The sequence below is a fragment of the Sorex araneus genome, chromosome 5 (assembly GCF_027595985.1).
Source record: "Sorex araneus isolate mSorAra2 chromosome 5, mSorAra2.pri, whole genome shotgun sequence".
NCBI lineage: Eukaryota > Metazoa > Chordata > Mammalia > Eulipotyphla > Soricidae > Sorex > Sorex araneus.
In genome coordinates this window covers 100,482,563-100,507,286 of record NC_073306.1, presented here as the reverse complement: position 1 = coordinate 100,507,286, position 24,724 = coordinate 100,482,563, and the positions used below count along the sequence as shown (strand labels likewise).

The window sequence follows — 24,724 nt, the reverse complement described above, 5'->3', positions numbered from 1 at the left end:
TGACCCAATCCCAACAGGTTAATTTATTATTATTATTATTATTATTATCATTATTATTATTATTATTATTTTATTCTAACTCTCCTCTCAACCTGCCTTGTTGGTGTAGGCAAGGCTTTTGGAATCTCAGTCTCATTTCATAGATTAGTAAAGCAAGACCAGAACATTAGGCAGCTTGATCTCTGCAGAATGTAGGAGCACGGTCTAGGTCAGATCCAGACTGCTCAGTGTCTGAAAGGAATCATCACCCTTAAGAAGAGTTGCTAGAAGGTGTGAAGACCGTTTCCAGCAATGTGAGTGTACAGGGGAACGTCAAAAGTCCCCGGGCCCGGGAACGGCTCCAGTCTGTGGCAGAGACCCCCCAGCTCAGCGCCCCTGCTGCGAGCCGGCCGGAGCGCGTGGATTCGTGGCGTCCACCTGCCGCACAGACGGGGCGTCCCGAGCTGCCGCCTCTCATTTCGGGACACGGTGTGCGGCGGTGCGGGCACCCGCGTCCCCGCGGCGCCGCCACAAAGGAGCGCCCTTGGCATCCTCTTCCCATCCACCGGGAGCACCGACTGCACAAAGTTCTAGGGCTGTTTTCTCCGGGCTCGCCGCCAGCTCCGTCCCCGGCCCGGGCCAGGAGGGCGCCCGCAGGCCCCGGGCGCCGGGGCGGACGCGAGACGCGGCTCCCACTCTGCCCGGGCCCGGCCGGCGGCGGGGCCCGAGAGCCGGCGCAGCGCCCCCACCGCCCGGCCGCCGCCGCCTCCCCCGCCGCAACCGGTTCAGACTGGCCGGAGTGGCCGGCCAAGAGGAGGGAGGATCCCCCCGGAGGAACTCACTGCTCTGGGGGGCCGGGGGCGGGGGAGGAGAAGGTGGAGCGGCGCGTAGCGGGACTCGTTGGCCAACATTCGGCGGCGAGCGGCGGCCGCGCTCAAATAGCCGCTTGCCCCGGGCGGCGGCGGACCCGGCGCCCGCGGTTCCCCCCGCGCCCGCCGCTGCGCCCCGGAGACCCCGCCGAGGCCGGCGACTCAGGTAAAGAGCGGGCGGGGCGGGGCGACCACCCCCCGCAGAGCCTTTCGGACCCCTCCCCCACATAAGTTACTCCGGGCCGCGGGAGGCTTCTCGGAAGCGGCTTCTGATTGCGGGGGTGTGCTCGGGGGGTGCAGGGAGCGCAGAGGGGTCCTTGACACCCGCTACCCGTTTTTTTTTTTAATCACTCTCTCCCCTTCTTCTTCTTCTTCTTCTTTTTTTTTTTTTTTTGCAGAGGTGGGGTGTCAGCACTGAGTATTAAATCTATACTCCTATAACGCTAAGTTCGCGCCCTACCACTGAACCACCTTCCCGGCCCGACACCCCCTTCTAACTGGGGTACGGCTATAAAGCTGGCAAGTTTTTCAGGGAACCCATGAGTGGCGTTTGGCACAAAGTTGTTAGGCGGGGAAGAGAGCCCCATTTTGATGGGGTGCTAGTTTAAAGTCCGCAAGTTTTCCCCAGACCGAAAGTCCTATCTCCACACCCAGTCCCTGAGCCCCCACCCCCCCGCAATCAGAAAGAGTGTGAGTGGGGGGCAGGGGCGGGGGTGTGGGGTGTGTGTGGGGAGTGAGGGGGTCTTCCCCGAGACTCCTGAGACAGCTTTGGACATCGGCTGGTGGCAGAGCGGAAATTGTTCGTGGGACTGAGCCCGGATGGGCTCCTGTTTCGGAGAAGCCCGCAGGTGCTCTGGCTGGAAGCTGCTGCCCCAGCTGTCGGTGCAGTGGTTAGGGCGCCGGGAGCCCAGTCTGGGGCTTCTTCGTGACCCGGTCCAGCTAAGCAAGAGGGTCAGCGTTAGCCTCACAGTCCACTCACCGCCAGGGGCTCAGCCCGCATCACGTACGGCACCAGAGGGTCCGCTCCGCACGAGCGCAGAAGTTGGTCCCGCGACCCCCGCTGCGGGCACCTGGAAGACCTTGGTACTTACCGGATGCTTCTTTGGCTCCCCGAGTAACCTAGTCCGGCCTTATCTGCCCTCGGAGGCTATGAGTTGACAACCATTTAAACACTTGGTCATCAAAAACGTTTCTGGGAATGCCAGTTTTGTTTTGTTTTGTTTTGTTGGCTAGGGGAGGGTCACACCCGGCGGTGCTCAGGGCTTAGTCCTGGCTCTGCGCTCAAGGGTCACTCCTGGTGGACTCTGGCGGACCAGGTGGGATGCTGGGGATGAAATCCGATCAGCCACATGTAAGGCCAATACCCTACCAGCTGTACTATCGCTCTGGCCCTGGTATGCCAGTTTTGTCTAGCACAGGTCAATTCCTGCCAGCCAGTAGCAGGATTTACACGGAATATATTACTTATTACTTGTACAGTTCATATAACAGGTTTCCTGAGCCTGGTTAGTTTGTTGTGTGTTTAAAGTCCGTTTAATCTTGAATTATTGGGATCAGATTGCAGGTGGATCCCTCACTTCCACTCTTCCCAGGCTAGGATTTTAAATTGTTCCTTCAGATTCTCTTAACTTCATATGTCCTAACAGTTTCTTAGGTTTGAGTTGGCTTCAGCTCTAAGAAATTGTTCTAACTGGTTCAGGCAGAGGACTATGACAGCTTGAAACTATTCTGAAGAAAAGTACTGATTATTTATCATACAATTTTAGCTTTTAAAAATAATGTGTATTGATAGTAGGGTTGGTACCTATATCATTACCACAAATACTTTTCTTTTAAAGGCCCTGGAGAGTGGATATTACATAATAAAATAATTTGAGACCTGAGTGATAGTGAGTGGGTAGGGCGTTTGCCTTGCATGTGGCTGACCTGGGTTCAATCCCTGGTATTTCATATGGTCCCCAGAGCCCCACCAGGAATAATTCATGAGTGTGGCACCAGGCATAACCCCTGAGCATCACTGGGTGTGACATCATCATCATCATCATCATCATCATCATCATCATCATCATCATCATCACTTCACCTGCAATATTGCAAAGTCTCACATACAGCACCATTGATGGCCTCACATCTTTTCCCTGACTTTTTATGTGTAGGGGTATAAGGTAGTGTGATAAGGATAATAGACTGCTTCATATCTATAGGATGAAAATAAGAAAATGATGAGACACTTAGAGGGACAAATCAGGACACTCAGAATTTTTTCTAGATTCTAATGCTGATTCTAAAAAAGAAGTTGGTGTATGTGTGTGACTTGGTATCTGAATCTGCCTGATGAGGGCGGATCATGGTGTTTCAAGGGTAGATCCAGTCATGTCCCAAAAGCTCGAGTATGATAACGAAATAGTTGTCAGATTTTCATTGCTTGCTTTCTTACTCTGATCTTTTGAATGCCTTTTTTAAAAAAATAAATCTTTTTGCCAAAGAAAGATATTTCCATAAATTAAATGGCAGACTTCAACAATCATGGGAAGGTGCAAAAGAAATAATGGTTTATTTGTATAGCAACAAATCTCCTAGAAAGCAAGTGACTACTTTTAATAAAAATGTCAAGACTGCATTTGGTCTACCTGGCTTTCTACCAGGGGATATTTTTTTGTAGGCACCAAAAGTAGCCTACCAAAAGTAGGTAATGATATAAAACTAAACTTAATGCTGAGTGTAAGGGAGAAGTACATGGTTCCAGCCTTCTAGTGGGAAAGACACACATATTTATAACTCTCTAAAAAAAAGTTAATATGAATGGAATAAGAGCAAAATGGATAACGCAGTATTAACTGTTAGAAAAAAGAAGAAATTCATTCAAGGTTAAGAACAAAGTAAAGAACTAAGTAAAGTATTTTGGGTATAGTTATTAAGATGGCACTTGAAGATGGAAGATTTTCTTGCTGGAAGGACAGATGCTTGGAACCCAAGAAGAGCCAGTGCCTATTCAAAGGAAGCCAGTCTATCTGGACTGGCTGGAATTGAATTTAAGAGGAAGGCTGGAAATTAGGATTAGACAAGATTACGGAGAGCATGCATGTGGTCGACCTGGATTTGATATTCCCAACACCCCATATGGTCCCCCCAGCTCAGCCAGGAGTGATACCTTACTCCTGAGAGCAGAGCCAGGAGTAAGGCCCGAGCACTTGTGCCCTCACCCAAAACACTCCCCACCAAAAGAAATGAAAGTGTTAGCAACCCATAAACTATGTATTTTATACCTTAAAGTTCAATTTTACAGGCTTCCTCTTAAAATAGATAAATGAATAAAATATTAATGGTATTTGATTCCTATACCTTTTCAATAGAAAAGGTAGTGTGTTTCAAATAGTCTCAATGATTATTTGAATAGTCTCGCCCACAAAAATTGGTTAATTTTTGTGGGCGAGAGGATCTTTTGAGCCAAGGTTTGAGGGCCAAGGGGCTGGCCATTCCTTGGTGACACTAGGCCAACCGAGACCACAGTCTAGTGTGAGGGCCCTACACCAGAACCCTCACCAGGACCTCACTGAACAATATTTGGGGGCCTCTAGGGTCACACCCAGAGTTTTTTTTAGGCCATATGGTGTTGGGTATCAAACTGGTAGGATGCATGTGGGGTATGTGCCTTAACCCCTATACTGTCTTCCCAATCCTCTGTGATTTATTAATTCTAACAGACTCCACCCCAGACCTGCATTTTATGATGTAATAAGTCTTGGTGTTATTCAGACTTTGGATAAGAAAATGCTTTTTTTGGCCCAGTCTGTAAAGTTAGTTTCTGTTTTGCTTCAAATGTCTGTAATAATCATTTTCAATGTTTATTAATCATGATATATCAAGTGAACTACATGTCTTACTAGGGAAACAGAATTTAATGTAATTATTTATTGACTTAGGAAGAAACACCCAGTAATGCTTGGGGGGCCGGGGCTCTGCCCAGGTCTGTAGTAGGGTGTGTCAGTGGAAGGGACCACTGCTGCCTGGGGGTGCTCAGGGGACCATTCGGTGCTGGGGATCAAACATGGGCCTCCCCCGTGCAGAGCTTGTGCTCAGCCCTTTGAGCTTTTGCTCTGACCCTGTAAACTACGAATTTTAAGGTTTGTTAGATGAGCAAATGATGGAGCCAAGATTTGAACCTAAGAAATTATCCCACAAGCCGGTCCTTTGAATTATTGTGCTGCCATATACCAAGGGTATAATACATAATTATTTTTAATAGTAGCTAGAAATTGGGCCTTTTGTTTGCATAAGGGGCATTTCTCTTTTTTTATATTCCATCCATTTCCATTTTTATAATTTCGTTTTGCTTCATTTTACATATTGAAATATAACTGACATATAACAATGTATTTAGGGGTACAACAAAATTTTATATGTATACTTATACATATTTACATATGTGTAAGTATGTAAATATGTATGTTTAGCAACCCATAAACTATGTATTTTATACCTTAAAGTTCAATTTTATTTAGGGATACAACAGAATTTTATGTTTTATACTTATATACTTACATGTGTGTAAGTATGTTAACATATATGCATATAGAAATCACTACCACAATAAGTTTCATTATCATCAATTACACATAATTACAATTTATATTTTGTTGATGACAGCAACCTTCAAATACTATAATCCTGCTCCATAGCCGAGGGCAATAATTTATAAGATTCCCAGTTTAATGTGTAAATTAAGTACAATAAGAGATTAATAAAATAAACTATAATAAAATATAACAGTTATAACAAAGTAGTGTTATAAAAGTTCTGTAAATGTAATCTTTATCCCTCAAAGCATCTTGCTGTATGTATCACTTCCTGACAGAAGTTGAGGAGGAAACTGGGAGAAATATAGGTGAAATTTTAAATGCAAGTTAGTCTTGATCCTGTGTCAGGAAGATATTTGTAAGAGGAAGGAACCAGAGAGAACATGCCCAAGCAAAGAGGGCCAAAAGATTTGGTTCCAGCAACTATTCTCTAAGAATGCGGACTCATTGTTGCTAAATCTTCTAATGTTTCATGAGAATTTATAAATTCAGATCTTATATTAAATCATTCTGTATTAATATATTGGCAGTTTATTCAAATTGTTAAAAAAATCTATTTAAAATAAAGTCTCTAGACTTGACTAGACCATTGCCAGTTTGTCAGAGGATTTTGAAGTTTCCTTCAGATTTCAGCGTTCCTTAATCGTAGACTCAATCTGTATTCTCTCTAATCCATTTCTTGCCCTTTGCTTACCATTATATTTATACTAGGATGATTTTGGAGAAGCTATTTGGCAAAATCTGGACTATCAAAGATATATGATGTCAAAGGATGTCCTTTTTTTCTGGACTGTGATTTTAACATAATTCAGAGCAGTCAGCAGAAAATTCCTTGTATTAATTATCCCTTTCAGGGATAGTGTGTAGTTGACTTTCAGAATGTAGCACTATTTCTCTAAAACATTTTCCTTCCTACTTTTCCTCCTCACTCCAACGTTAGATTGGAAAATTGATCCTGGTTTGCACTTAATCAAGGTGTATTTTTAGGCTTCAGTTATCTTCATGATTTTCACTTGATGAAACTTAACCATCTACTTAAACATAGAGCCATCTGGGATATGTATATGAATTGTAGCTAGTAAGGTAAGGGTTTAGCTTTTTATGAGTTGTGGTAACACAGCAACTTAAATTTTATTAGAATTTAATTTTTTAAAAAGCATATGTATATAAATCTGAGCAGTTAAAAGGAGGAAAAGGTAGTGTGCTTGTGTATGCTTCTAGATTATTAAAAAGTAATTTCCAAATTGTATTTTTACTATCTCTGGTTGCTCAAACTGTGCAGTGAAATAAATCATTTTAAAAGCTGGAATTTGGATCTTTGACTGGGATATATTCTTAGCTTTTGTTAATCAACTATTTTACAAAAAAAGTGGGCCTGATTCTAACTGAAAAGTTCAGAGCAGATATTTACAATGGGAAGGAAGCATCTGTGTAAATACGGCAAGGATGACATGTTCAAAGAAATCACATACCTTATTGTGAGAGAGATAACTGGAGAAAGACAAACAGAGGGCTATGAGTGACAATTCTGAGCCACATTTTTCCTATTCTGGCTCCAGTGATGAGTCATTGGATATTTAATATTTTTTTTGTTTAAATATTGAATGTAATCAAAGTAAAGTGAAAGTAAAGTGAAATTTACCAGTTACACATGCGGGGTGGGGGGCTGGGGAGGTGGGGGGAAGGGGGGAGGTATATCGTGATTCTTGGTGGTGGAATATGTGCACTGGTGAAGGGATGGGTGTTTGAGCATTGTATAACTGAGACTTTAACCTGAACGCTTTGTAACTTTCCACATGGTGAATTAATAAAAGAATTTAAAAAAAAAAAATATATATATATATATAAGACCAAATCTGGAAAGAATCTAGCAGGAATCTAGTTATTAGATATAGAATCTCTTTTTTAAAATTTTAAGTGACATTATTTACAAAACTGTTACTGGTAGGGTTTTATGGGTATAGTTTTCCACCATTGCACCCTTTACCGGAGTTCCTAGTTCCTGCCCCCACCATTGTCCCAGTTCCCTCTTCCCAGCTTACTCTCGCCATCCCCCTGCTCCAAGCTCATTTCCACAGACCAGTTCTCAGGGTTTGTTGCCTTTAAGCATTTGTTATTTCCTTACTGAATCTTGATAGCACAGGGGGTAGGGTGTTCACCTTACACGAGGCCAACCAGGCTTCGATTCCTCAGCCCCTCTCAGAGAGCCCAGCAAGCTACAGAGAGTATCCCGCCCACACTGCAGAGCCTGGCAAGCTACCCGTGGCGTATTTGATATGCCAAAAACAGTAACAAGTCTCCACAATGGAGACATTACTGGTGCCCACACAAGCAAATTGATGAGCAATGGGATGACAGTGACTGACTGACTAATTTTACATATGTATTTGATTAGCTCTTCAGATTTTGTGATGGACACTTTAGATTTCATAGAGGTGGGGGCTGCATCTCCTTTGTCCCACAATGCCTTCTAAATGCACTCAATTTTTTCTGTTGAATGAAAGTCATTTGATCATCATTTTAGCATATGGGAGATTTAGGTAAATAGATTTTCTATGTATGATCTCTCATTTGACAAAGATTTGTTGAACTCTTATTATGTGCTTTCCACAATCTGAATGCTATAGCTTTTGGACAGGTTTGTGGGTAGGAATCTTAATAATAACAGTGTGTCATAATGAATGTTAGAATAGCCTGATTTCCCAACAAAATTTGTATGAGACCTTGGAGGAGAAAGAACTCATTTCAAGAATGGCATCAAGAAGAAGGCATATAGGGGTCTGAATGATAATAAAGTATGCAGGGCACTTGCCTTGCATGTGACTGACCCCAGTTTGATCACTGACACCACATATGGTTCCTAGAACTTGCCAGGAGTGATCCCTGGGTGCAGATAGAGGAGTAAACCCTGAGCATCCTGGGGTGTGCAAGGAAAGCACCCTGTCTGCAGTACCCCAACCCCTTCACTAAGTCTTAAAGTAAGAGTAAGTGTGTCAGTAGGCAAGTTGGAGAAAGACTTTAGAAAGGCTTCTAGCAGACTGAAAGGTAAAGAGGAGGTCGGGAATTGAGTGTTGAATTGTGCCAGTAACTTGGGGGGCCCAGGTTTGAGGAATATCCTGGGAAAGTGTGGTTTAGGGCTGGATCATTGCAAATCTTTAGAGATCTCTCCAAAAGATCAGGTTTCTAACTACGGCAGAGCCTGGTAAGCTACCTGTGGCATATTCGATATGCCAAATACAGTAGCAAGTCTCACAATGGAGATATTACTGGTGCCCGCTCGAGCAAAGAAATGAATAACAAGATGGAAGTGCTACAGCAGTGGCAGTGTAATGTCAATTTTTTTAGGTTTTGCTTACAGGTTTTGAATAACATACTTTAGTGTGGAGGAATGTGAGTTTCCCAAGGGAAGAAGCTATTGTCTTTTATTTTTTTGTGTTTATGACAGTAAGCAATAACTTGTGCTCTGCTTATGACTAAACTATGGGTGACAAGGAGCCACTAAAAGATTGGGGAGTTTGGAAGCAGAATCTGAGATTATCTAAAACATGGTGTAGAAAGATATCTCAGAAAAAAAAAAGATGTCTCAGGCAAGAGTCTGACAGGTAAACCACAGTAGGGAGAGACATAGATATAGGATCCATCTGTCAGTGGTCGTGACTGTGGTGGCATTCAGGCAATTGCAGAGATGATGGAGCAAAGAGTTTGATTACAGACTCCTTTGGCTGCAGGACCCAGTGCCTGGTAGACTAGAATAATGATGAGGAGGAGCAGGATGGAATAAAGAGGGAGGCTTTCTGCTTGAGTGAAAGGCAATATGGTGATGTTAGTTTTTTAGCTGAAATTCAGGAAGAGGAGTTATGGAAATGTTGAGGATGATGGATCCTGAACAATCCAGGTAGAATTTTGATATATAAACAGTGAGAGCTTGGTCAGAAATGTGGGTCGGAGGTGAAGAAAGTTCAGTCCTGGTGATAGAGACTATTCATTCCATGCACGTGATCATTGACTTAACTAGAGAAAGCTGGGTTGGGGCTAGAGGGGTGTGCAAAGAAGAAAAAGGGAAGCTGTTTCACAACAGAGGAGACTGTACTAGTACCAAGCTGAGGAGGTGGGGGATACCATAGAAAGAATAGTTCTTGTGTTTGGCTGCAGAAGAAAATCACTGAATTTAGAAATTACTTAGAGGTAGGGAAGCAGAAAGATGAAGCATGTTCTTTCAAGGTTTATGAAGAAAATCTTTATATGAATGCAATTGGAGCAATAGCACAGCGGGTAGGGCATTTGCCTTTCACGCAGCTGACACAGGTTTGACTCCTCCATCCCTCTCAGAGAGCCCGGCAAGCTGCTGAGTGTATCCTGCCCGAATGGCAGAGCCTGGCAAGCTACCCGTGGCATATTCGATATGCCAAAAACAGTTACAAGTTTCACAATGGAGACGTTACTGGTGCCTGCTCGAGCAAATCGATGAATAACAAGACGGCAGTGCTATAGTGCTACAGAGCTATGAATGCAACAACAGTAACAATATCTATAAATATTTACTCTCTATGAGGCACTATACCTTCTGTTTCCTAGAGATTATTTCCTATGGATTATTTCCTAGAAATTATTGTGATTATTAGTCATAAAAATGCCAAAGAGGGAGATCTTTCATTTCCCCTCCTATAGATGAAGAAACTGAGAAGGCTGTTAACTCACCTCACCTAAAGTCACATGGTTTATGGTAGAGCTTCGAGCTCTGAACCTCATAGAAGTAACCCATAGGGTTTGTGTTCCAGACTAGAGACACACGATGTTACGGACTGTGACCCACAGTGAAGTGCATTTTATAGTGTGATTCTACACCCATAAAGATGCGGAAGCTGGAGAGATAGCACAGTGGATAAGGCGCTTGCCTTGCACACAGCTGACCCAGTTTCCATCCCAGCATTCCATATGGTTCCGAGCACTGTCAGGAGTGATTTCTGAGTATAGAGCCAGGATTAACTCCTGTGAATCACTGGGAGGAGCCCCTCAAATTTTTTTTAATGCTCAAGCAACATTTTTCTTTCTTTTCTCTTTCTTTCTTTCTTTCTTTCTTTCTTTCTTTCTTTCTTTCTTTCTTTCTTTCTTTCTTTCTTTCTTTCTTTCTTTCTTTCTTTCTTTCTTTCTTTCTTTCTTTCTTTCCTTTTTTTAAATGTAGGAGTACTGCTATTTACTCAGCCATTGAATAAGCTGATTGAATTGGGCATGAACTCCACATTACATTTATTTTTAATGAATCACTGTGAGATACAGTTACAAAGCTTTCATATTAAATATTCAGCCATACATACAATGATCGAACACCCATCCCTCCACCAGTGCACACTTTCCACCACTGGTGTTCCCAGTACATTCCCCCACCCATCCCAGTCCTTACCCTGCCTCCATGGCAGACAATTTCTCCAATGCTCTCTCTCTACTTTTGGACATTATGTTTTGCTCAAATTTTCCCACCACGCCAGGGGCAGATGCTAGATCTTATATTGTCCCTTGCTCATTTTGAATATCATCGGTGTTGCAGCCTTGCTTTCTGGAATCCTAGATTGTAAATGGTTGGGTTCCAGAGACATTTCTGTAGGGCACTAATTCATTCTGGGATTCAATTGGGCATCTCTGGACTAGGGCTCTTGGTTCCCTAAGATGGCACCAGAAGCACATTGTGGGGGTGGCAGCCAGGCCCATAGCATGTGGGGAGCCGGGGAGGGAGAGCCCGGCACCTCTGCCACCATGTCATGGAGACTTAGTCCTGGACCCCACATACCTGGGCCTTGCTTGTGGAAGCTCTTGGTCTCTGGAATTCCATCTGGAGTAGGCGGGGAGACTGCAACTGCTCCATATGGGGTGCCCCAGTGAAATTGGCTCAGTATGGGGCCCAGAGATCTCTGGCTCCGTGATGTTTTCCAGGACTCACTCAAGCAACATTTTTTTTTTTTTTGGTTTTTGGGTCACACCCGGCGATGCACAGGGGTTACTCCTGGCTCTTCACTCAGGAATTACCCCTGGCGGAAGCAACATTTTTCAAAGTAGTCCATTTCCCTTGCCAATATGCAGGAAGTGTTCTTATATTTTCTATTCTAAATTTCCATTTATTTTATTTTCATTTGGCGGCCTCCCCAATAGTGCATTGAGGGCCAAGGGTCAGTCCAAGTGATCCTCAGTCCAGCTGTGCAAGCCTAATAGTTCAGTGAGAGAGAGAGAGAGAGAGAGAGAGAGAGAGAGAGAGAGAGAGAGTGTAGATTAGCCATTATGATTCCCTATTCTTGGCCCTATGTCTGATTAAGAGAAAAGTTATAATAGAAAATAGGGTAATTAAAAGTTATTCCAAGATTTGGCTAAGTAATACGGCTAGAAAAGTTTAATTCCATTGCTTAGGCTATTCCTAAGAAAGATTGTCTTTATTGGAATTTCAGGACACTTGAAATGTTTTTGCATCGTCATGATTGAAGTGCATAAAAATATCTCAATCTAAATAACCAAAAGCAGTGAAGTTTTACATTTTATGTTTATATACTAGGATGTACAATTATTGAAGGTGGTCTGTAGTTTATTTACTTCACTCAGAAACCACACATTGAATCACCTGGAGCCCTTTACAAGCTGCCTCAACCCCAGAAATCCTGTTTTCATTGGTTTAGGCAGGTCCAGGCATTGATCATTTCAAGCGCTAAGTGCTTTTGCTGTGCAGCAAGGTTTGAAATCCTTGCAGGGTTTAGTGTAAGCTTTTCAGACTGAGAACCTGCTCTTGTAGAGATTCGACTTTAAAATAGGGCCTTTTCCTTTTTAAACGCATTGCATATTGTCACCATTTTTTGAGAACTAGTTTAGAAAGGAAGATATTAAGAGGCTTTGGCATAAGGAATGGATCTCTTTGAACTGGAAAAAATAGAAACATTTGGTCTGAAGGACATGACAAACTTTATTTAATGCAGAGTTTAAGAGGCAAAGTGGAATGAAGACTGGACTAGAGATGACAGGGGTAAGTGGTCATGGGCATGTTGGTGGTCGGGAAGAGTGACTTTGCATATCAGTACTTATAAACTCCAACATTATTTAACATACTATCTAAATTATAATTAAAAACAGAGTGGTTACTTTTAACTAGTTACATATAGCCATGGTCTCACATTTGCTCTACTAGCAAATACTCTAATAACAATAGCAGTATCTGGAAATGGGTGCTAGTAAGCTATGTAACTTCCAGAAGTGGCAGGAAATAGAAGGAAGAAAATGAAAGGGAAGGAGAAAGTGGAAGACAGGAAACAAAAGAAAACTTTGAAACTTCAGCTTTTGATGACTCAAGAGCAGACTGCTTTGTCATTGTCACCATGGTTTTTCTTTCATTAAATTTCTTTCTTCCCATTTTCTGTGGGTTTTTTTTTTTTACTCTCAAGAATTTATCTGAAGGGATGTTGAAGAATACAGTTTTTGTAGTCAGTATCCAGTTTTTTTAGATACATAGATATAACAGCATGTGTGTGTGTGTGTGTGTGTGTATCTGAAACACCAAAAATCTAGAATCTGGTATGTAATGACAAAAGACAGGATGTTTTGTCAGGGAGGAAGGGGCATTGTGATTGGTGTAGGCTGTTGTAATGGTAGGAATGGTATTTTAGGATTTTAGGAGGGGGCTTCTAAGTAGTGCTCAGGGGACCCAGGGTTTCCTTCTTGGGCTACTTGGCTAACCAGGTTAGATGATTCAGTGCAGTGCAGCAGTGCAGGGGGGCACCAAGACCACACTCAATGTTTGGGAGCCTTCAGATCTACACTGGGCAGTGCTGGATGAGAGAGAGAGTGTGAATTGTTGGGGATTTCATTCGGGTCCTTGCTCTTGCAAGACACGCATCCCCGACCCCTGAGTTATCTCTTTGCTCCCTTAATAGTTTCGAAAAGTTCTGTGGTGAGATAAAAGTAGTTGTTTAATAACAATCAATCATGTGTAAAAGAATAAGAAATAATGATACTTTTTTGCTGAAAAAGAGCAAAGTAATTGGACCTTTATAATTTATATTGAAATTTCTGTGTGCCAAGCATCAACCTAAGTGCTTTCCTCAGACTCATTTAATCATCACAGAAGTCTGATGAGGTAAATGCTATCATAGCCTGGACTTTTATAGATGAAGAAAATGAGGCACCAATGGACTGAAGTAACTCACTGCAGGTCGTGTTCTCAGCTAGAATCCCAACCATGATGTAAATTCATTTAGATTATCTTGGCTCAACCTCATGCTCTTATGCTTTTGCTAAATTTCCCTACAATAGACAACCTCACATAATTTTACATATAAATAACTGTGCCTGTACTTGTATGAATGTAGCTATTGAAATGACAGGAAAGTGGAGATTCTCCCAGTTATTCTTTTGAGCCCATTGTAACATTTACCAAAGACCCCAGCCTCTTCCCTACTACTTTCTTTAAAATAAAGGTAGTTTTGTTAGTTGAATAAATCAGTAGGTGAGTGTGTATTGTTAGTGTTTCTGCCATTCTTGTAACATTATCATCTTTAGAATCTCAGAGCTTCCCCTGCAGAGGAATGCAGAGGTTTACTAGGGTGTCACATGGATTTAGGGATGGAGTGACTTTTTTTTTTTAGACACTGGTTCTGTGGAGCTTGTTGGCACTGTTCTCTGGTCTTTTCTTGGGCTGCTGTATAGCAAAAGGAAAACCCGATAGGTGGTGAGCCATGCTTCTGAGGCCTACACTGCACCTGACCATTTGGGACATGGTCTCTCTGGCTAGCTATGGTGTGTGCTTGCACTTACTTGTAAGTGGAAACTGTGCCCATTCTCCAGGGAGAGAGCAGCCAACAGATTTTGGTGATTTACCATATTAACTGTGTTTACAGTTATTGTTACATCACCAGTAGGGACAAAGCCAAATGTCAAAGTGAGGATAGGGCCGGCAACTGTCCATGGTTTTGTTCTCTCTTTGTACCCCAGTGTATTAAAAAAAAAAAAGGCATGCTCCCTTGAGAAGGTCCAATTACTTTGCTCTTTTGTCAGTTTTGATTCTTTGTTTCCTTTAAATTTTTTCTAATGACTTTGTTAAATAGTTATTTTACTTTATTAAGTAAATAGTTTGATAGTTTTTGCTGTTTTCACAACCTTGAGCAACAATTGTTATAATCAATTCCCAGACATTTGTATTAACCCCCAAAGAAATTTCATACTCATCAGCAGTCATTTTCCGTTTTCTCTCAAACTTCTACCTCCAACTATCCATTCATTTACTTAGATTCTGTGTCTATGAATTTGCCTATTATGAATGTTTACTCCACATAGAATTATGTAATATGTGGACTTTTTCATTTGTTTATTTTTATTTTATTTTTGGCTTTTTGGGTCATACTAGGTGATACTCAGGAGTTACTCCTGGCTCTGCACTCTAGAATCAACTCCTAGAAGTGCTCAGGGAACCATACGGGATGCTGGGGATTGAACCTTGGTTGGCTGTGTGCAAGATGCCTTACTCACTGTACTATCGCTCCAATCCCACTTTTACTTGTTTTTAAGGTTCACAGTGTTGTGGCATGTATCAGTAATTGTCCTTTCTTTGCTGAATAGTATTCCTTTTGTAGGCATACCATTTTCTATTTATTTATTCATCAGTGATGAACATTTGGGCTATTTCTACATTTTTGACTGACAGCATTACTTTTTAACATGCAAATTTTAGCAGATACCATGATTTTATAATCTCACTTAGACTATTCTGCCCATCAATATTTAATATACCAGGAATCAGAAAATTTGAAGTCATTTAATATTCTCCCACCTGCTTACTTTTTGGTGGGGAGAGGTTGGATAGGCATTTGGGCTATACTGGGCAGTTCTCAGGGTTTACTCCTGGCTCTGTGCTCAGAGATTACACCTGGTGGTACTCAGGGGACCATATGGGGTGCTGGGGATTGAACCTGGGTCGCAGTGTTTAAGGCAAGTACCCTACCTGCTGTACTATCACTCTGGTCCAGTCCTCTCTTAGTTTATGAGATAATCTGATTATCAGCATTGGGTTTACTGATGTAATGAAATTGTTTGATGTTCTTTTTACTGTGCATTTTATATTATACAAAGCATTTATAGAATTGTATATGTAGAAGTATATGTATTTTTAGTAAGTATATAGTAAGCATTACTCAATATGATTTTACAAAGTCTTAATTTAATTTTTAAATTCAAATTTAAGTTTTCAAAAACAACAGAGTGAGTTCTTTTTCTTTTCCTTTATAAAATGGGCTGAAGAAATAATACAGGGAGTAAGGCACTTCCTTTGCTCATTGGCTGACTTCAGTTCAATTCCTGGCACTACATATGGTCCCCCGAGCACTGCCAGGATAGATCTCTGAGTGCAGAATCAAGAGTCAGCTCTGAGCACTTCTGAGTATGGCTCCTAGACAAAAGCAAAAAATAAAAAATCTCACTGATAGAGTCAGTGGTAGAGCAAGTGTGAGGCCCTGAGAGATAATTATCCTAAAAGGAATGATATTTTTATCTATCTAAATGTACTTTAGGAAAGAAATCAAGCTCTACTGATTATGCAAGGAACCCAGAATAGCTAACACAATTGAGAAGTGACAAAATTTATGCAGTGACTATAATTTTTAAAGGACTAAATTAATATTATAGGATTGTATTTGCAAATACATGAATCCACAAATTGAGCAGATTTTCTTGAAGGTTTATGTTTTTAACCTAGAGGGAATTTATATTAATTTAAGTCCTCTGCTACTCATAAATTACCAAAGATCAGTTGTAAGTGTGCTGACACTTTTATATCTGATGACTGCAAGTACTATTTTATACTTATTGTCAAGTTAAATGAAGAATAAAACTACTTAAGAAGTAGGAAAATGAAAGTAGAAGTGGAATAATAGTTGAGATAAAAGGTAGGTGCAAGAACTAGAAACAGCACAGTTATTTGTACATCTTTATTATCCCTCCATTGCTTCTCTTTCACTAAATGAACTCAAGTTAATTTTTATTTTAATTAAAAGTTTTAATTAAATTTTCAAAAGTAGACTGCCTCTTTTATATTAGAATTCTCATGGAATGTTTATCTTAATTGATATTAGCACTCGCAAAGAATAATTATTTGTCTTTCTGCACTTTAATAGGAATTTCCCACCCCCTTCCATTATTTCTCAATAATTCCTTTACCCAAACTAAAATGGTAGAAAATAAATAATACATATTTAGGTTTTTGTTTTGTTTTGTTTTGTTTTTTGCTTTTTGGGTCACACCCAGTGATGCTCAGGGCTTACTCCTGGCTTTGCACTCAAAAATTACTTCTGGCGGTGCTTGGGGGACCATATGGGATGCTGGGAATCAAACCCAGGTTGGCTGTGTGCAAGACAAATGCCCTACCCGCTGTACTATCACTCTGGCCCCAATAATACATATCTGGAAGTCTTATGAGGAAGAAGAACAATATAAATTCTAGGCTTCTGATATTTTCTGATATTTATGGAACTTTGTTACCTATATTGAAATAAAAACTAGCATGTAATTCCCACTAGTTTTTGAATGGGTTTTATTTGAATGGTTTTATTGAAGTATGTCACGTAATTCGCTAAAATTCACTCATATGATAAGTACAATTTTACCTTGTTTAAGTTGTGTATACTGCACCAGTTTACTTTAAAAATAGTCAAAAATAATTTTAAAACAGTTCCATCATCACCCCCCACCCCAAATCATACCCTTTAACATCATGCTTGCTTCCCATTCCCTCACAGTTTCCCAGAATTTCCTTTTCTGCCAGCAATGTACGAGAGTTGTATTTCATTATTATCACTCATGATTCTTAACCTTTTATTTAATATTTACTGTCTAACGTCTGGTAACATCTTCATTGTGAGACTTGTTATTATTTTTGGCATTTCGAATACACCATGGGTAGCTTGCCAGGCTCTGCCAGGCAGGTGGGATACTCTCGGTAGCTTGTTGGGCTCTCCAAGAGGGATGGAGGAATCAAACCCAGGTCGACCATATTTATTTAATATGAGTGACATATGAGTGACATAAATATAACTGAAGAAATATCATGAAATCCAGTAAGATTTAGACTTTTGACACCCATGGATGACTAGGTCAAGACAAAAATAAGCCTGAAGTCAGTTTTCCCCAGGTTTTAGTGGCATGATTCTAGACTTTTAACTAAAATAAAATACTTCTGCACAAGGCAGTTTGGTAATGACAGGGATTTTAAAGTGTGCTGTTTTTATACCTAAAAATGCAAATGAAAAGTGTCTTTGAGGATCTTTAGTGAGATATTTATAGATAACATTTGAAAAGAAATTATTAGTCAACTATTATTGGGGGAACAAAGGCAAGAAAGAACTGTCAACTGAAAATGAGATCAAACAATTATAAATCACTGTATTTGGCAGAAAAATTGTGTATATATAATACATTTCATGGGCAGAAAGCTTTTGTGTCAACATTAAATATTCATAAATGTCAAATATGCATTTCTGACATTCTATATCTAGAGGAATAGACATTTTCAGCTAGTGTGGAGTTGAGAAAATAGTAAAGGTGTGGCATTATTTGAATAAAACTAAATGTAATTTAAAGCATTGGGGCTTAAATGCTTTAGCATGAGTGAAATGGAGACTCTCATCAATAATCCTTTTTCATTTTCCAAAGGAAATGTCTTTGAATTTGTCAAACTCTCCTTTTATTTAACAAAGCAAAGTCTATTTAATAATACCTTTTTGGAGTTTTAACACAGAACTGAGAGGCGTGGGTTTGGGGGACTGGTGAGAGAGACCAGATGTTACTTCAGGACAGTGGTGGAGGGTCTTGGACACTGTGCTGGTGGGGAGCAGGACAGTAATTTAGTACACCAGTAACATGAACCCCAAAACTATTGTCATCATGCTACTTCAGCTACAACCAATATTAAAGCAAACTAACTTCTAACTTAATGAAATCCTTTACATTAATAGGAGTTAATTTTGCTAGATAATGTTGTCTTATTATTTTATTGATTGGTTTTGGGGTTATGCCTGATGATGCTTAGGGCTTACTCCTGGCTTTCCATTCAGTGATTACTCACAGCGGTGCTTGGGGGACTATGTGAAGTGCCAGAGATTGAGCCAGGATTGCCTGTTTGCTAGGCAAGTACCCTACTTGATGTGCTATTGCCCCAGCCCACGTATATAGGGACAGATATGGGTAAAATGACATTCTATGGGTCAAGAACAACTGTCCTTAATTAACAGTTCCATCAACTGTTTATCCATAAGGTAGGTATATCCAAACCTACTACAGGACATTGGGGATTATTACAAAGTGGGTGATGAAGACTAGCCTACTTGTGAAATTACCTTTATATCAGGGAAAAGTAAAGCCCTGACCGAAAAGAAGAAATAACTAAGTCATATTTTTCACTTGTGTTTGTTGAGACTACATGTATGTCAGACTATGAGTAAATTGCAGTTAAGAAGTCATTAGCTGACTATAAAAATTTGTCATTCTGGTTGATACACTTGGGAGCTTCGTATTTCAAATTTTTTCTCTGCCATTTGCTTTGAGAACTTCCCTGGCTCCTGTCCTATGTGTTGAAATGTTACCTATGGCAAGGCAAAGCAAGGCAATGCAAGGCAAAGCAAAGGTATTTGGTGTATAAAGGTATTTCTATCTACTGAGGCCTGAAAACTGACATGGAAGATACTCCTTTAATATTTTCTTCCCCTCCCCTGAATCCTTCAAAACTGACTCTACTCCTGATACCAATACTTTGCCTATGAAAATGTATACTTGTCCTAAAGTGTTACCATTTGAAGGCTTTAGACTTCTTGCATATTTGCTTTTATGCAACCTTTTAGTCTTGTTAGATGTTTGGCTAGTGCTTGTTAGATGTTTAGATAGTGCTATCATATGCTATTTAGGGAATTACATTTATTTTCTCTGAAAGGATTCTAAGCTGGAACTTTTAAATATTAAATAAATATTTAAAGGGCCAGAATTGGGTCTGGAGAGATAGTACAGCAGGTCAGGGTGCTTGTCTTGCACATGGCCAACCTAGGTTTGGTCCCCAGAATCCCATATGGTCCCCGTAGCACAACCAGGAGTGATTCCTGGGTGCAGAACCAGAAGTGACCTCTAAGCATGACTGGATATGGCTAAACAGAATTGCACTGTTTACTTATACAGTAAAGTAGGTGCTATCGGAAGTAAACCTCTGATGAAGGGACATATTTGATTGCTTCAAAAAATTTCAGTGATTGGAGGTTTGATGTATTCTGTTAACACATGCAAGCAGCTGAATTTTTAGACCCTACAAGTTAATTGCATAAATTATAGCTTCTTTCAAGTTTTAGTATTGATATTGAAAGCTGATTCATACAAAAGCCTGTAGAAGGTAGTGTTGTGGTGTATGCACAGTGTTCTGAGTCTTACAGTGAAGCAACTCACTGGATTACAGGTAAATGATGAGCCTGTGATTCATTTAAGGTAGCAAATGCCTCATCTATTATGCATGAAAGGATGGATGATATTTCTACTGTCTTTACCTGTGGTCTGATTAATAGGCATGACTTGACAAAAATCTGAGGCTCACAGTCCTTTAAAAAAAAAGAAAAGGAAAGAAAAAGAACAAGAAATCTGTGGGTGAAGATTATGTTGATTCTCATTGTAAACCTGGCATGGTGAAAAACCATACAGCCTAAGGAGGAGCAAGTCCCTGTTGGAAGCAGGAAGGACAAATTGTCATCTCCAGATACACTGCCATATGCACATTTTATCAAGTGGATATGCAGATATACAAAGATTTATATATATGTAAGTTTATTCACTGCATATTTGGCTTGCATCATAAGACTGGGTTTGGTTAAAGAATTATGAGAAAGCATGAAGGAATAGTGCAGTGATTTAGAGTGCCTCCTTCGCAAACATATGGCCATGAATCCAAATTCCTAGGGCCTACATTTGAAACATTATCTAGCAGTTCTGACATTTGCATCTGGCGTTGAACAATCTGTAATCCCCAGGTCAGAGAGTGATAGCTACATTGCGTCCAGAGGTAAGCACCACAGAAAACAGTGCAATTCCTGGTTATTTGCTTTGGTTTGCTTGTGTATGGATGAAGAAACTCTAGAAGGATGCTCAAGTTGTTAAACACTGTGCTATGCTGACAGTTCCATTTGAGACTTGCTTCAGGATTGAGAGAGTTATTGCTACAGAAGCTGAAAGTGCAGCTGGCAGACGCCTTCAGCTGATGCCCACGTGTGGGTTATTTAAAATCACAGTCCTTTCTGGGTGGTCTACCACCAGAGAGTGATCATCGGGAGGGTGTGTGTGAAGGGCAAACCTCATGCCCAGTACGGGGCAACTCTAACAGGTCTTCCAGCTTTATAAAACCTCTTTCCTGGTATTGCATTTCCATTCTGTCCCCGTCTATAATCTATTCCCTTCCATAAGAAGAGAGTAATCCTAACACAACCCTTTTTTGCTAAGAATCTGTCTGCTGGGAAACAGCATATAACAGAAACCAGTCATTTGCTGTTCTTGGGAGGATGAGGGAACTTGCTAAATGGACACAAGTTTAGGAAGGAGTTTTTTAATCCTATGCCTTTTAGTGATTAAAAAATTAATTAAGAAATAATGTATAGGATTTTTGTTTTTCGTTAAGTTGGTGCCAAAAACAAAGAAGAAAGTCCCTGTCCCAAGCTGGAGCTAAAGACCACTGTGTTGAAAAGCCTCCACAGCCACAAAAAGAAAAAAAAAACTTGCAGATCACCCACCTTCTCAGGGCCCAAACTCTACAGCTCTGAAGGCAGCCCAAGTATTTATGGAAGAGCACTCCCAAGAGAAACAAGTGGGACCGCTGTGCCATCAACAAGTTCTCTGTGACTCTGAGTCAGCCAGCAACACACAGAGAAGACAGTTAACATACTTGTGTTCTTAGTGGATGTCAAGGCCAACAAGTACCAGATTAAACAGGCTGGGATGAAGCTCTGTGACATTGATGTGGCCAAGGTCAACCCCCAATCAGACCTGATAGAGAGAAGAAGGCATAGATCCCATTGGTTCCTGACTAGGGTGCCTCAGATGCTGCCAACAAAATCGGGGTCGTCTAAACTCGGTCCAGCTGGCTCATTCTAACACACATTTTCCCCCACCACATATAAAGGAATAAAATAGTAAAGATGTTATAAAATAATTTAAAATATGCATAATGTGAATGTTTACTTATTCAAACCATAAATTTAGAAAGTGTCAAAGTAAACCTGATTTTGTGATAGTTTTATACCTTTTTAATGTGATATTTTTAGAGAAAATTTTATAAGTTTTAATTTAGGACATGTTTTTTAATTGAATATACTGTGACCTACCACACTCTAAATATATCTTTTCCCTGTTTTTGTTGTTGTTGTTGTTGTGTTGTTTTTGGTGTGTGTATGTGTATGTAGGACCTACAGAGAAGCATCTCCTTGATTTCACCTTACAATGGAATTTAAGAAGTCACCTGATGGTGGATGGGGCTGGGTGATCGTGCTAGTCTCCTTCTTTACTCAGTTTTTATGCTATGGATCTCCATTAGCTGTTGGTGTCTTGTACATAGAATGGCTCGACGCCTTCGGTGAAGGTAAAGGGAAGACAGCGTGGGTCGGATCCCTTGCAAGTGGAGTCGGCTTGCTTGCAAGTAAGTGAATAAATACTTATTTCCCTTTCCCATTCATCATTTAATTACATTTGCTACATTATTAACATTGTACAAGCCACAAAAGACATTTCCTTCTGTTTTTATTGAGGTTTTAGAATGACTCTTGACTGTAAAAATTCTCTATAAAAATTCAAAATTCCACAAAGCATTTATGCATTCATACAGTCATTCATTTTTTTACTTTTATGTGCTACTATGTGCTAGGTAGGGTGCTAGATGCTGGAAAAGAAAAAAAATTAACACCAAACATATTCTTTTGGAGTGGTTCTCAGTCTATCAAGGGACTTAGTCCCTTGAGTGAACGATACTGGGAAAGGATATGGTATCATTTGAAATGAAATGATATCAAAGTCTCCAGATGTGCCCGCGAATGCTAGTGACCAAAGTGACTATAATGTTCATCAGTCCTGTTGGCGATTCCTATACGATTCATTATCACTTCTCTCTGATCAGATACACCGTGGCCAAATTGTATGTCTTATATGGCTTGCCTAAGACAAGATAGGGAAAAGGATATTTCTGCCTCACAATGATTATACAATTCAAGATTTTAATACAGTGTTATGTATAAATTTGTAACACATTTTGTGATTGTCATAGGGCTCCAAGAGGTCTTTTGGACATATGTTACTTATGTTTAATAGTGATTCTTGTCATGTTTATTAAGAACAGTAGAAAGATGTGTTATGAACTTGAGATGATTACTGGGCAAATCACAGTCTCCATTTTTAGGGGGGGGAAAGGTTTTGCATACAATGATTTGTGAAATGTAATGTTTGTTGTCTTTCCTGATCACTAGAGGGGAAGTTCTTTAAACAGTAGCTTGCAATTGATACATTACCTTGTTATGTTAAATATAACACTCAATAGCAATGCTGGATCCTTTGGGTGTGTCAGATGAGGTAACTAAATATTACTGTATCATTGTCATCCCTTTGATCATCGATTTGCTCGAGCAGGCCCAGTAACGCTCCATTTGTCTTAGCCCTGAGATTTTAGCAGCCTCTCTTTACTTGTCCTTCCCAATGGTGCCACATTAGAGGCTCTTCAGGGTCAGGGGAATGAGACCCATCATTGTTACTGTATTTGGCATATGAATACGCCACAGGGAGCCTGCCAGGCTCTCCCCCGTATGGGCAGTAAACTTTTGGTAGCTTGCCAGGTTCTCCAAGAGGGGGAACTAGGCTATCAGATGTTCCGAGAATTTGGTTTTATAGTCTCTGGATGTTGGCCATTGATGGAATTACATGGCGCCGGGGGCAGTTTCTGGGTATGACTGCCTAGCTGCTGGAAAATGGGGAATCTGGGTGGATGAGGCCCAGTTCCAATTCGAGCAGCCTTGGAGATCTTGGCCCCGCACACCTGCGTTCCTCTGCCAGTTTCTTCATGTGTGAGGCTCGTCCGAATGTGTGGAGAGTGGCCTTGAGCATGGCTATGGCTGGGTTCTAGAGGTCTTCAACTGCTGGGGCTCTGCTCAGGGCGGTGGGGGGGGGCAGGGGGAAACTCAACCCTTTATATATAAATATTTACTTTACTTTAAATATGGAGTTAACAAATGACAATAATATTGTCTTTATGCACTCTAGTAAACAGGAAACGTTTACCCAATATGTTGGAGTTTTTCAAATTGTAGGTTGTAAAGTCGTCAAAGTACGAGTGAAAGATAATTGCTAGATCACGTAGGGGTTTGAAAACTGGTGTAAAACATCTCTATGAAGAAGAAACCATATTTTAAAATGCTCTCTAATTTCTATTAGTAATAACAGAAATGTAGTCACCAAGCCTTGCAGCAAGGATCCAAAGGATAGTTGAAATGTTATCTCAGCTCAAACATGGAGAACGAAAGTGCCTTTTATGAAGTCTGTCAAGTTAGGGCTTGGGGGTTTAGAGAAGCTAAGATCTCTGTAAGGATGACTGGATATCATTGGTGGTTAGAGCTGGGATTGAGACTGAAAACTAAACTGTAGCTGCACACTTTTTTTCCAAGTTCAGAGGTGAATGATGACACCAGCTCGGGGCTGAGAAGAGTACACTGCATGGGCAGGAAGGATGTGCTACCTAATTTGTTAGCTCCAGTGTAAAGGGAAAATAGGTTCCTTGCTATCAAAGAAATAAAGAGTGCCAGCTCAGCAACAACATGCAGTGCCTGGCCCCCGAAAGGCTGTTGCCTGTGTAACTGCACAGTGTGTAAAAGCCCTAGAATCAGCCCTGATTGTAGGGCTATAGAGAGAATTCATCTCATAAAATCAGGAAAGAGTACCAGAAATAGCAGTGAGCTGAACTAAGATGCTATGTCAATTCTTGCCTCTACCACTGTTTAGCTGAGTGACCTAGTGCAAATAAGGTAACTTCTTTATTACCTGCTAGATACAAGACTTTTGGACTAGCTTATCAAAGCTTTTGAAGAATAAGGAGACCAACAGGTTTAAAAATAGGAAGGGGACAGGCCAAGATGACAGAAGAGCTACCACTTATAGGTCTGTGTGTGCATGAGTGCATGTAAAGACTTTAGTGTCTACTGAATGTATGTGGTATTGGTCTTTCTTGGCTCCTCATAGAATAAACAGACAAATCCTGAAAACTATGATAATCTAGCATGCATTAGC

The 24,724-nt window shown here is 40.7% G+C and overlaps 1 protein-coding gene across 1 annotated transcript in view; it reads left to right on the top strand.

The window, feature by feature from the left end:
• Positions 1–574: 574 nt before the first annotated feature.
• Positions 575–24,724, top strand: part of SLC16A9 (solute carrier family 16 member 9) — a 50,426-nt gene continuing 26,276 nt past the window's right edge. Inside the window, exons 1-2 of the mRNA XM_004616525.2 lie at positions 575–1,014; positions 21,865–22,097. Coding sequence (XP_004616582.1) covers positions 21,902–22,097 — 196 coding nt within the window. The 5' untranslated portion in view covers positions 575–1,014; positions 21,865–21,901. The remainder of the gene's footprint in view (positions 1,015–21,864; positions 22,098–24,724) is intronic.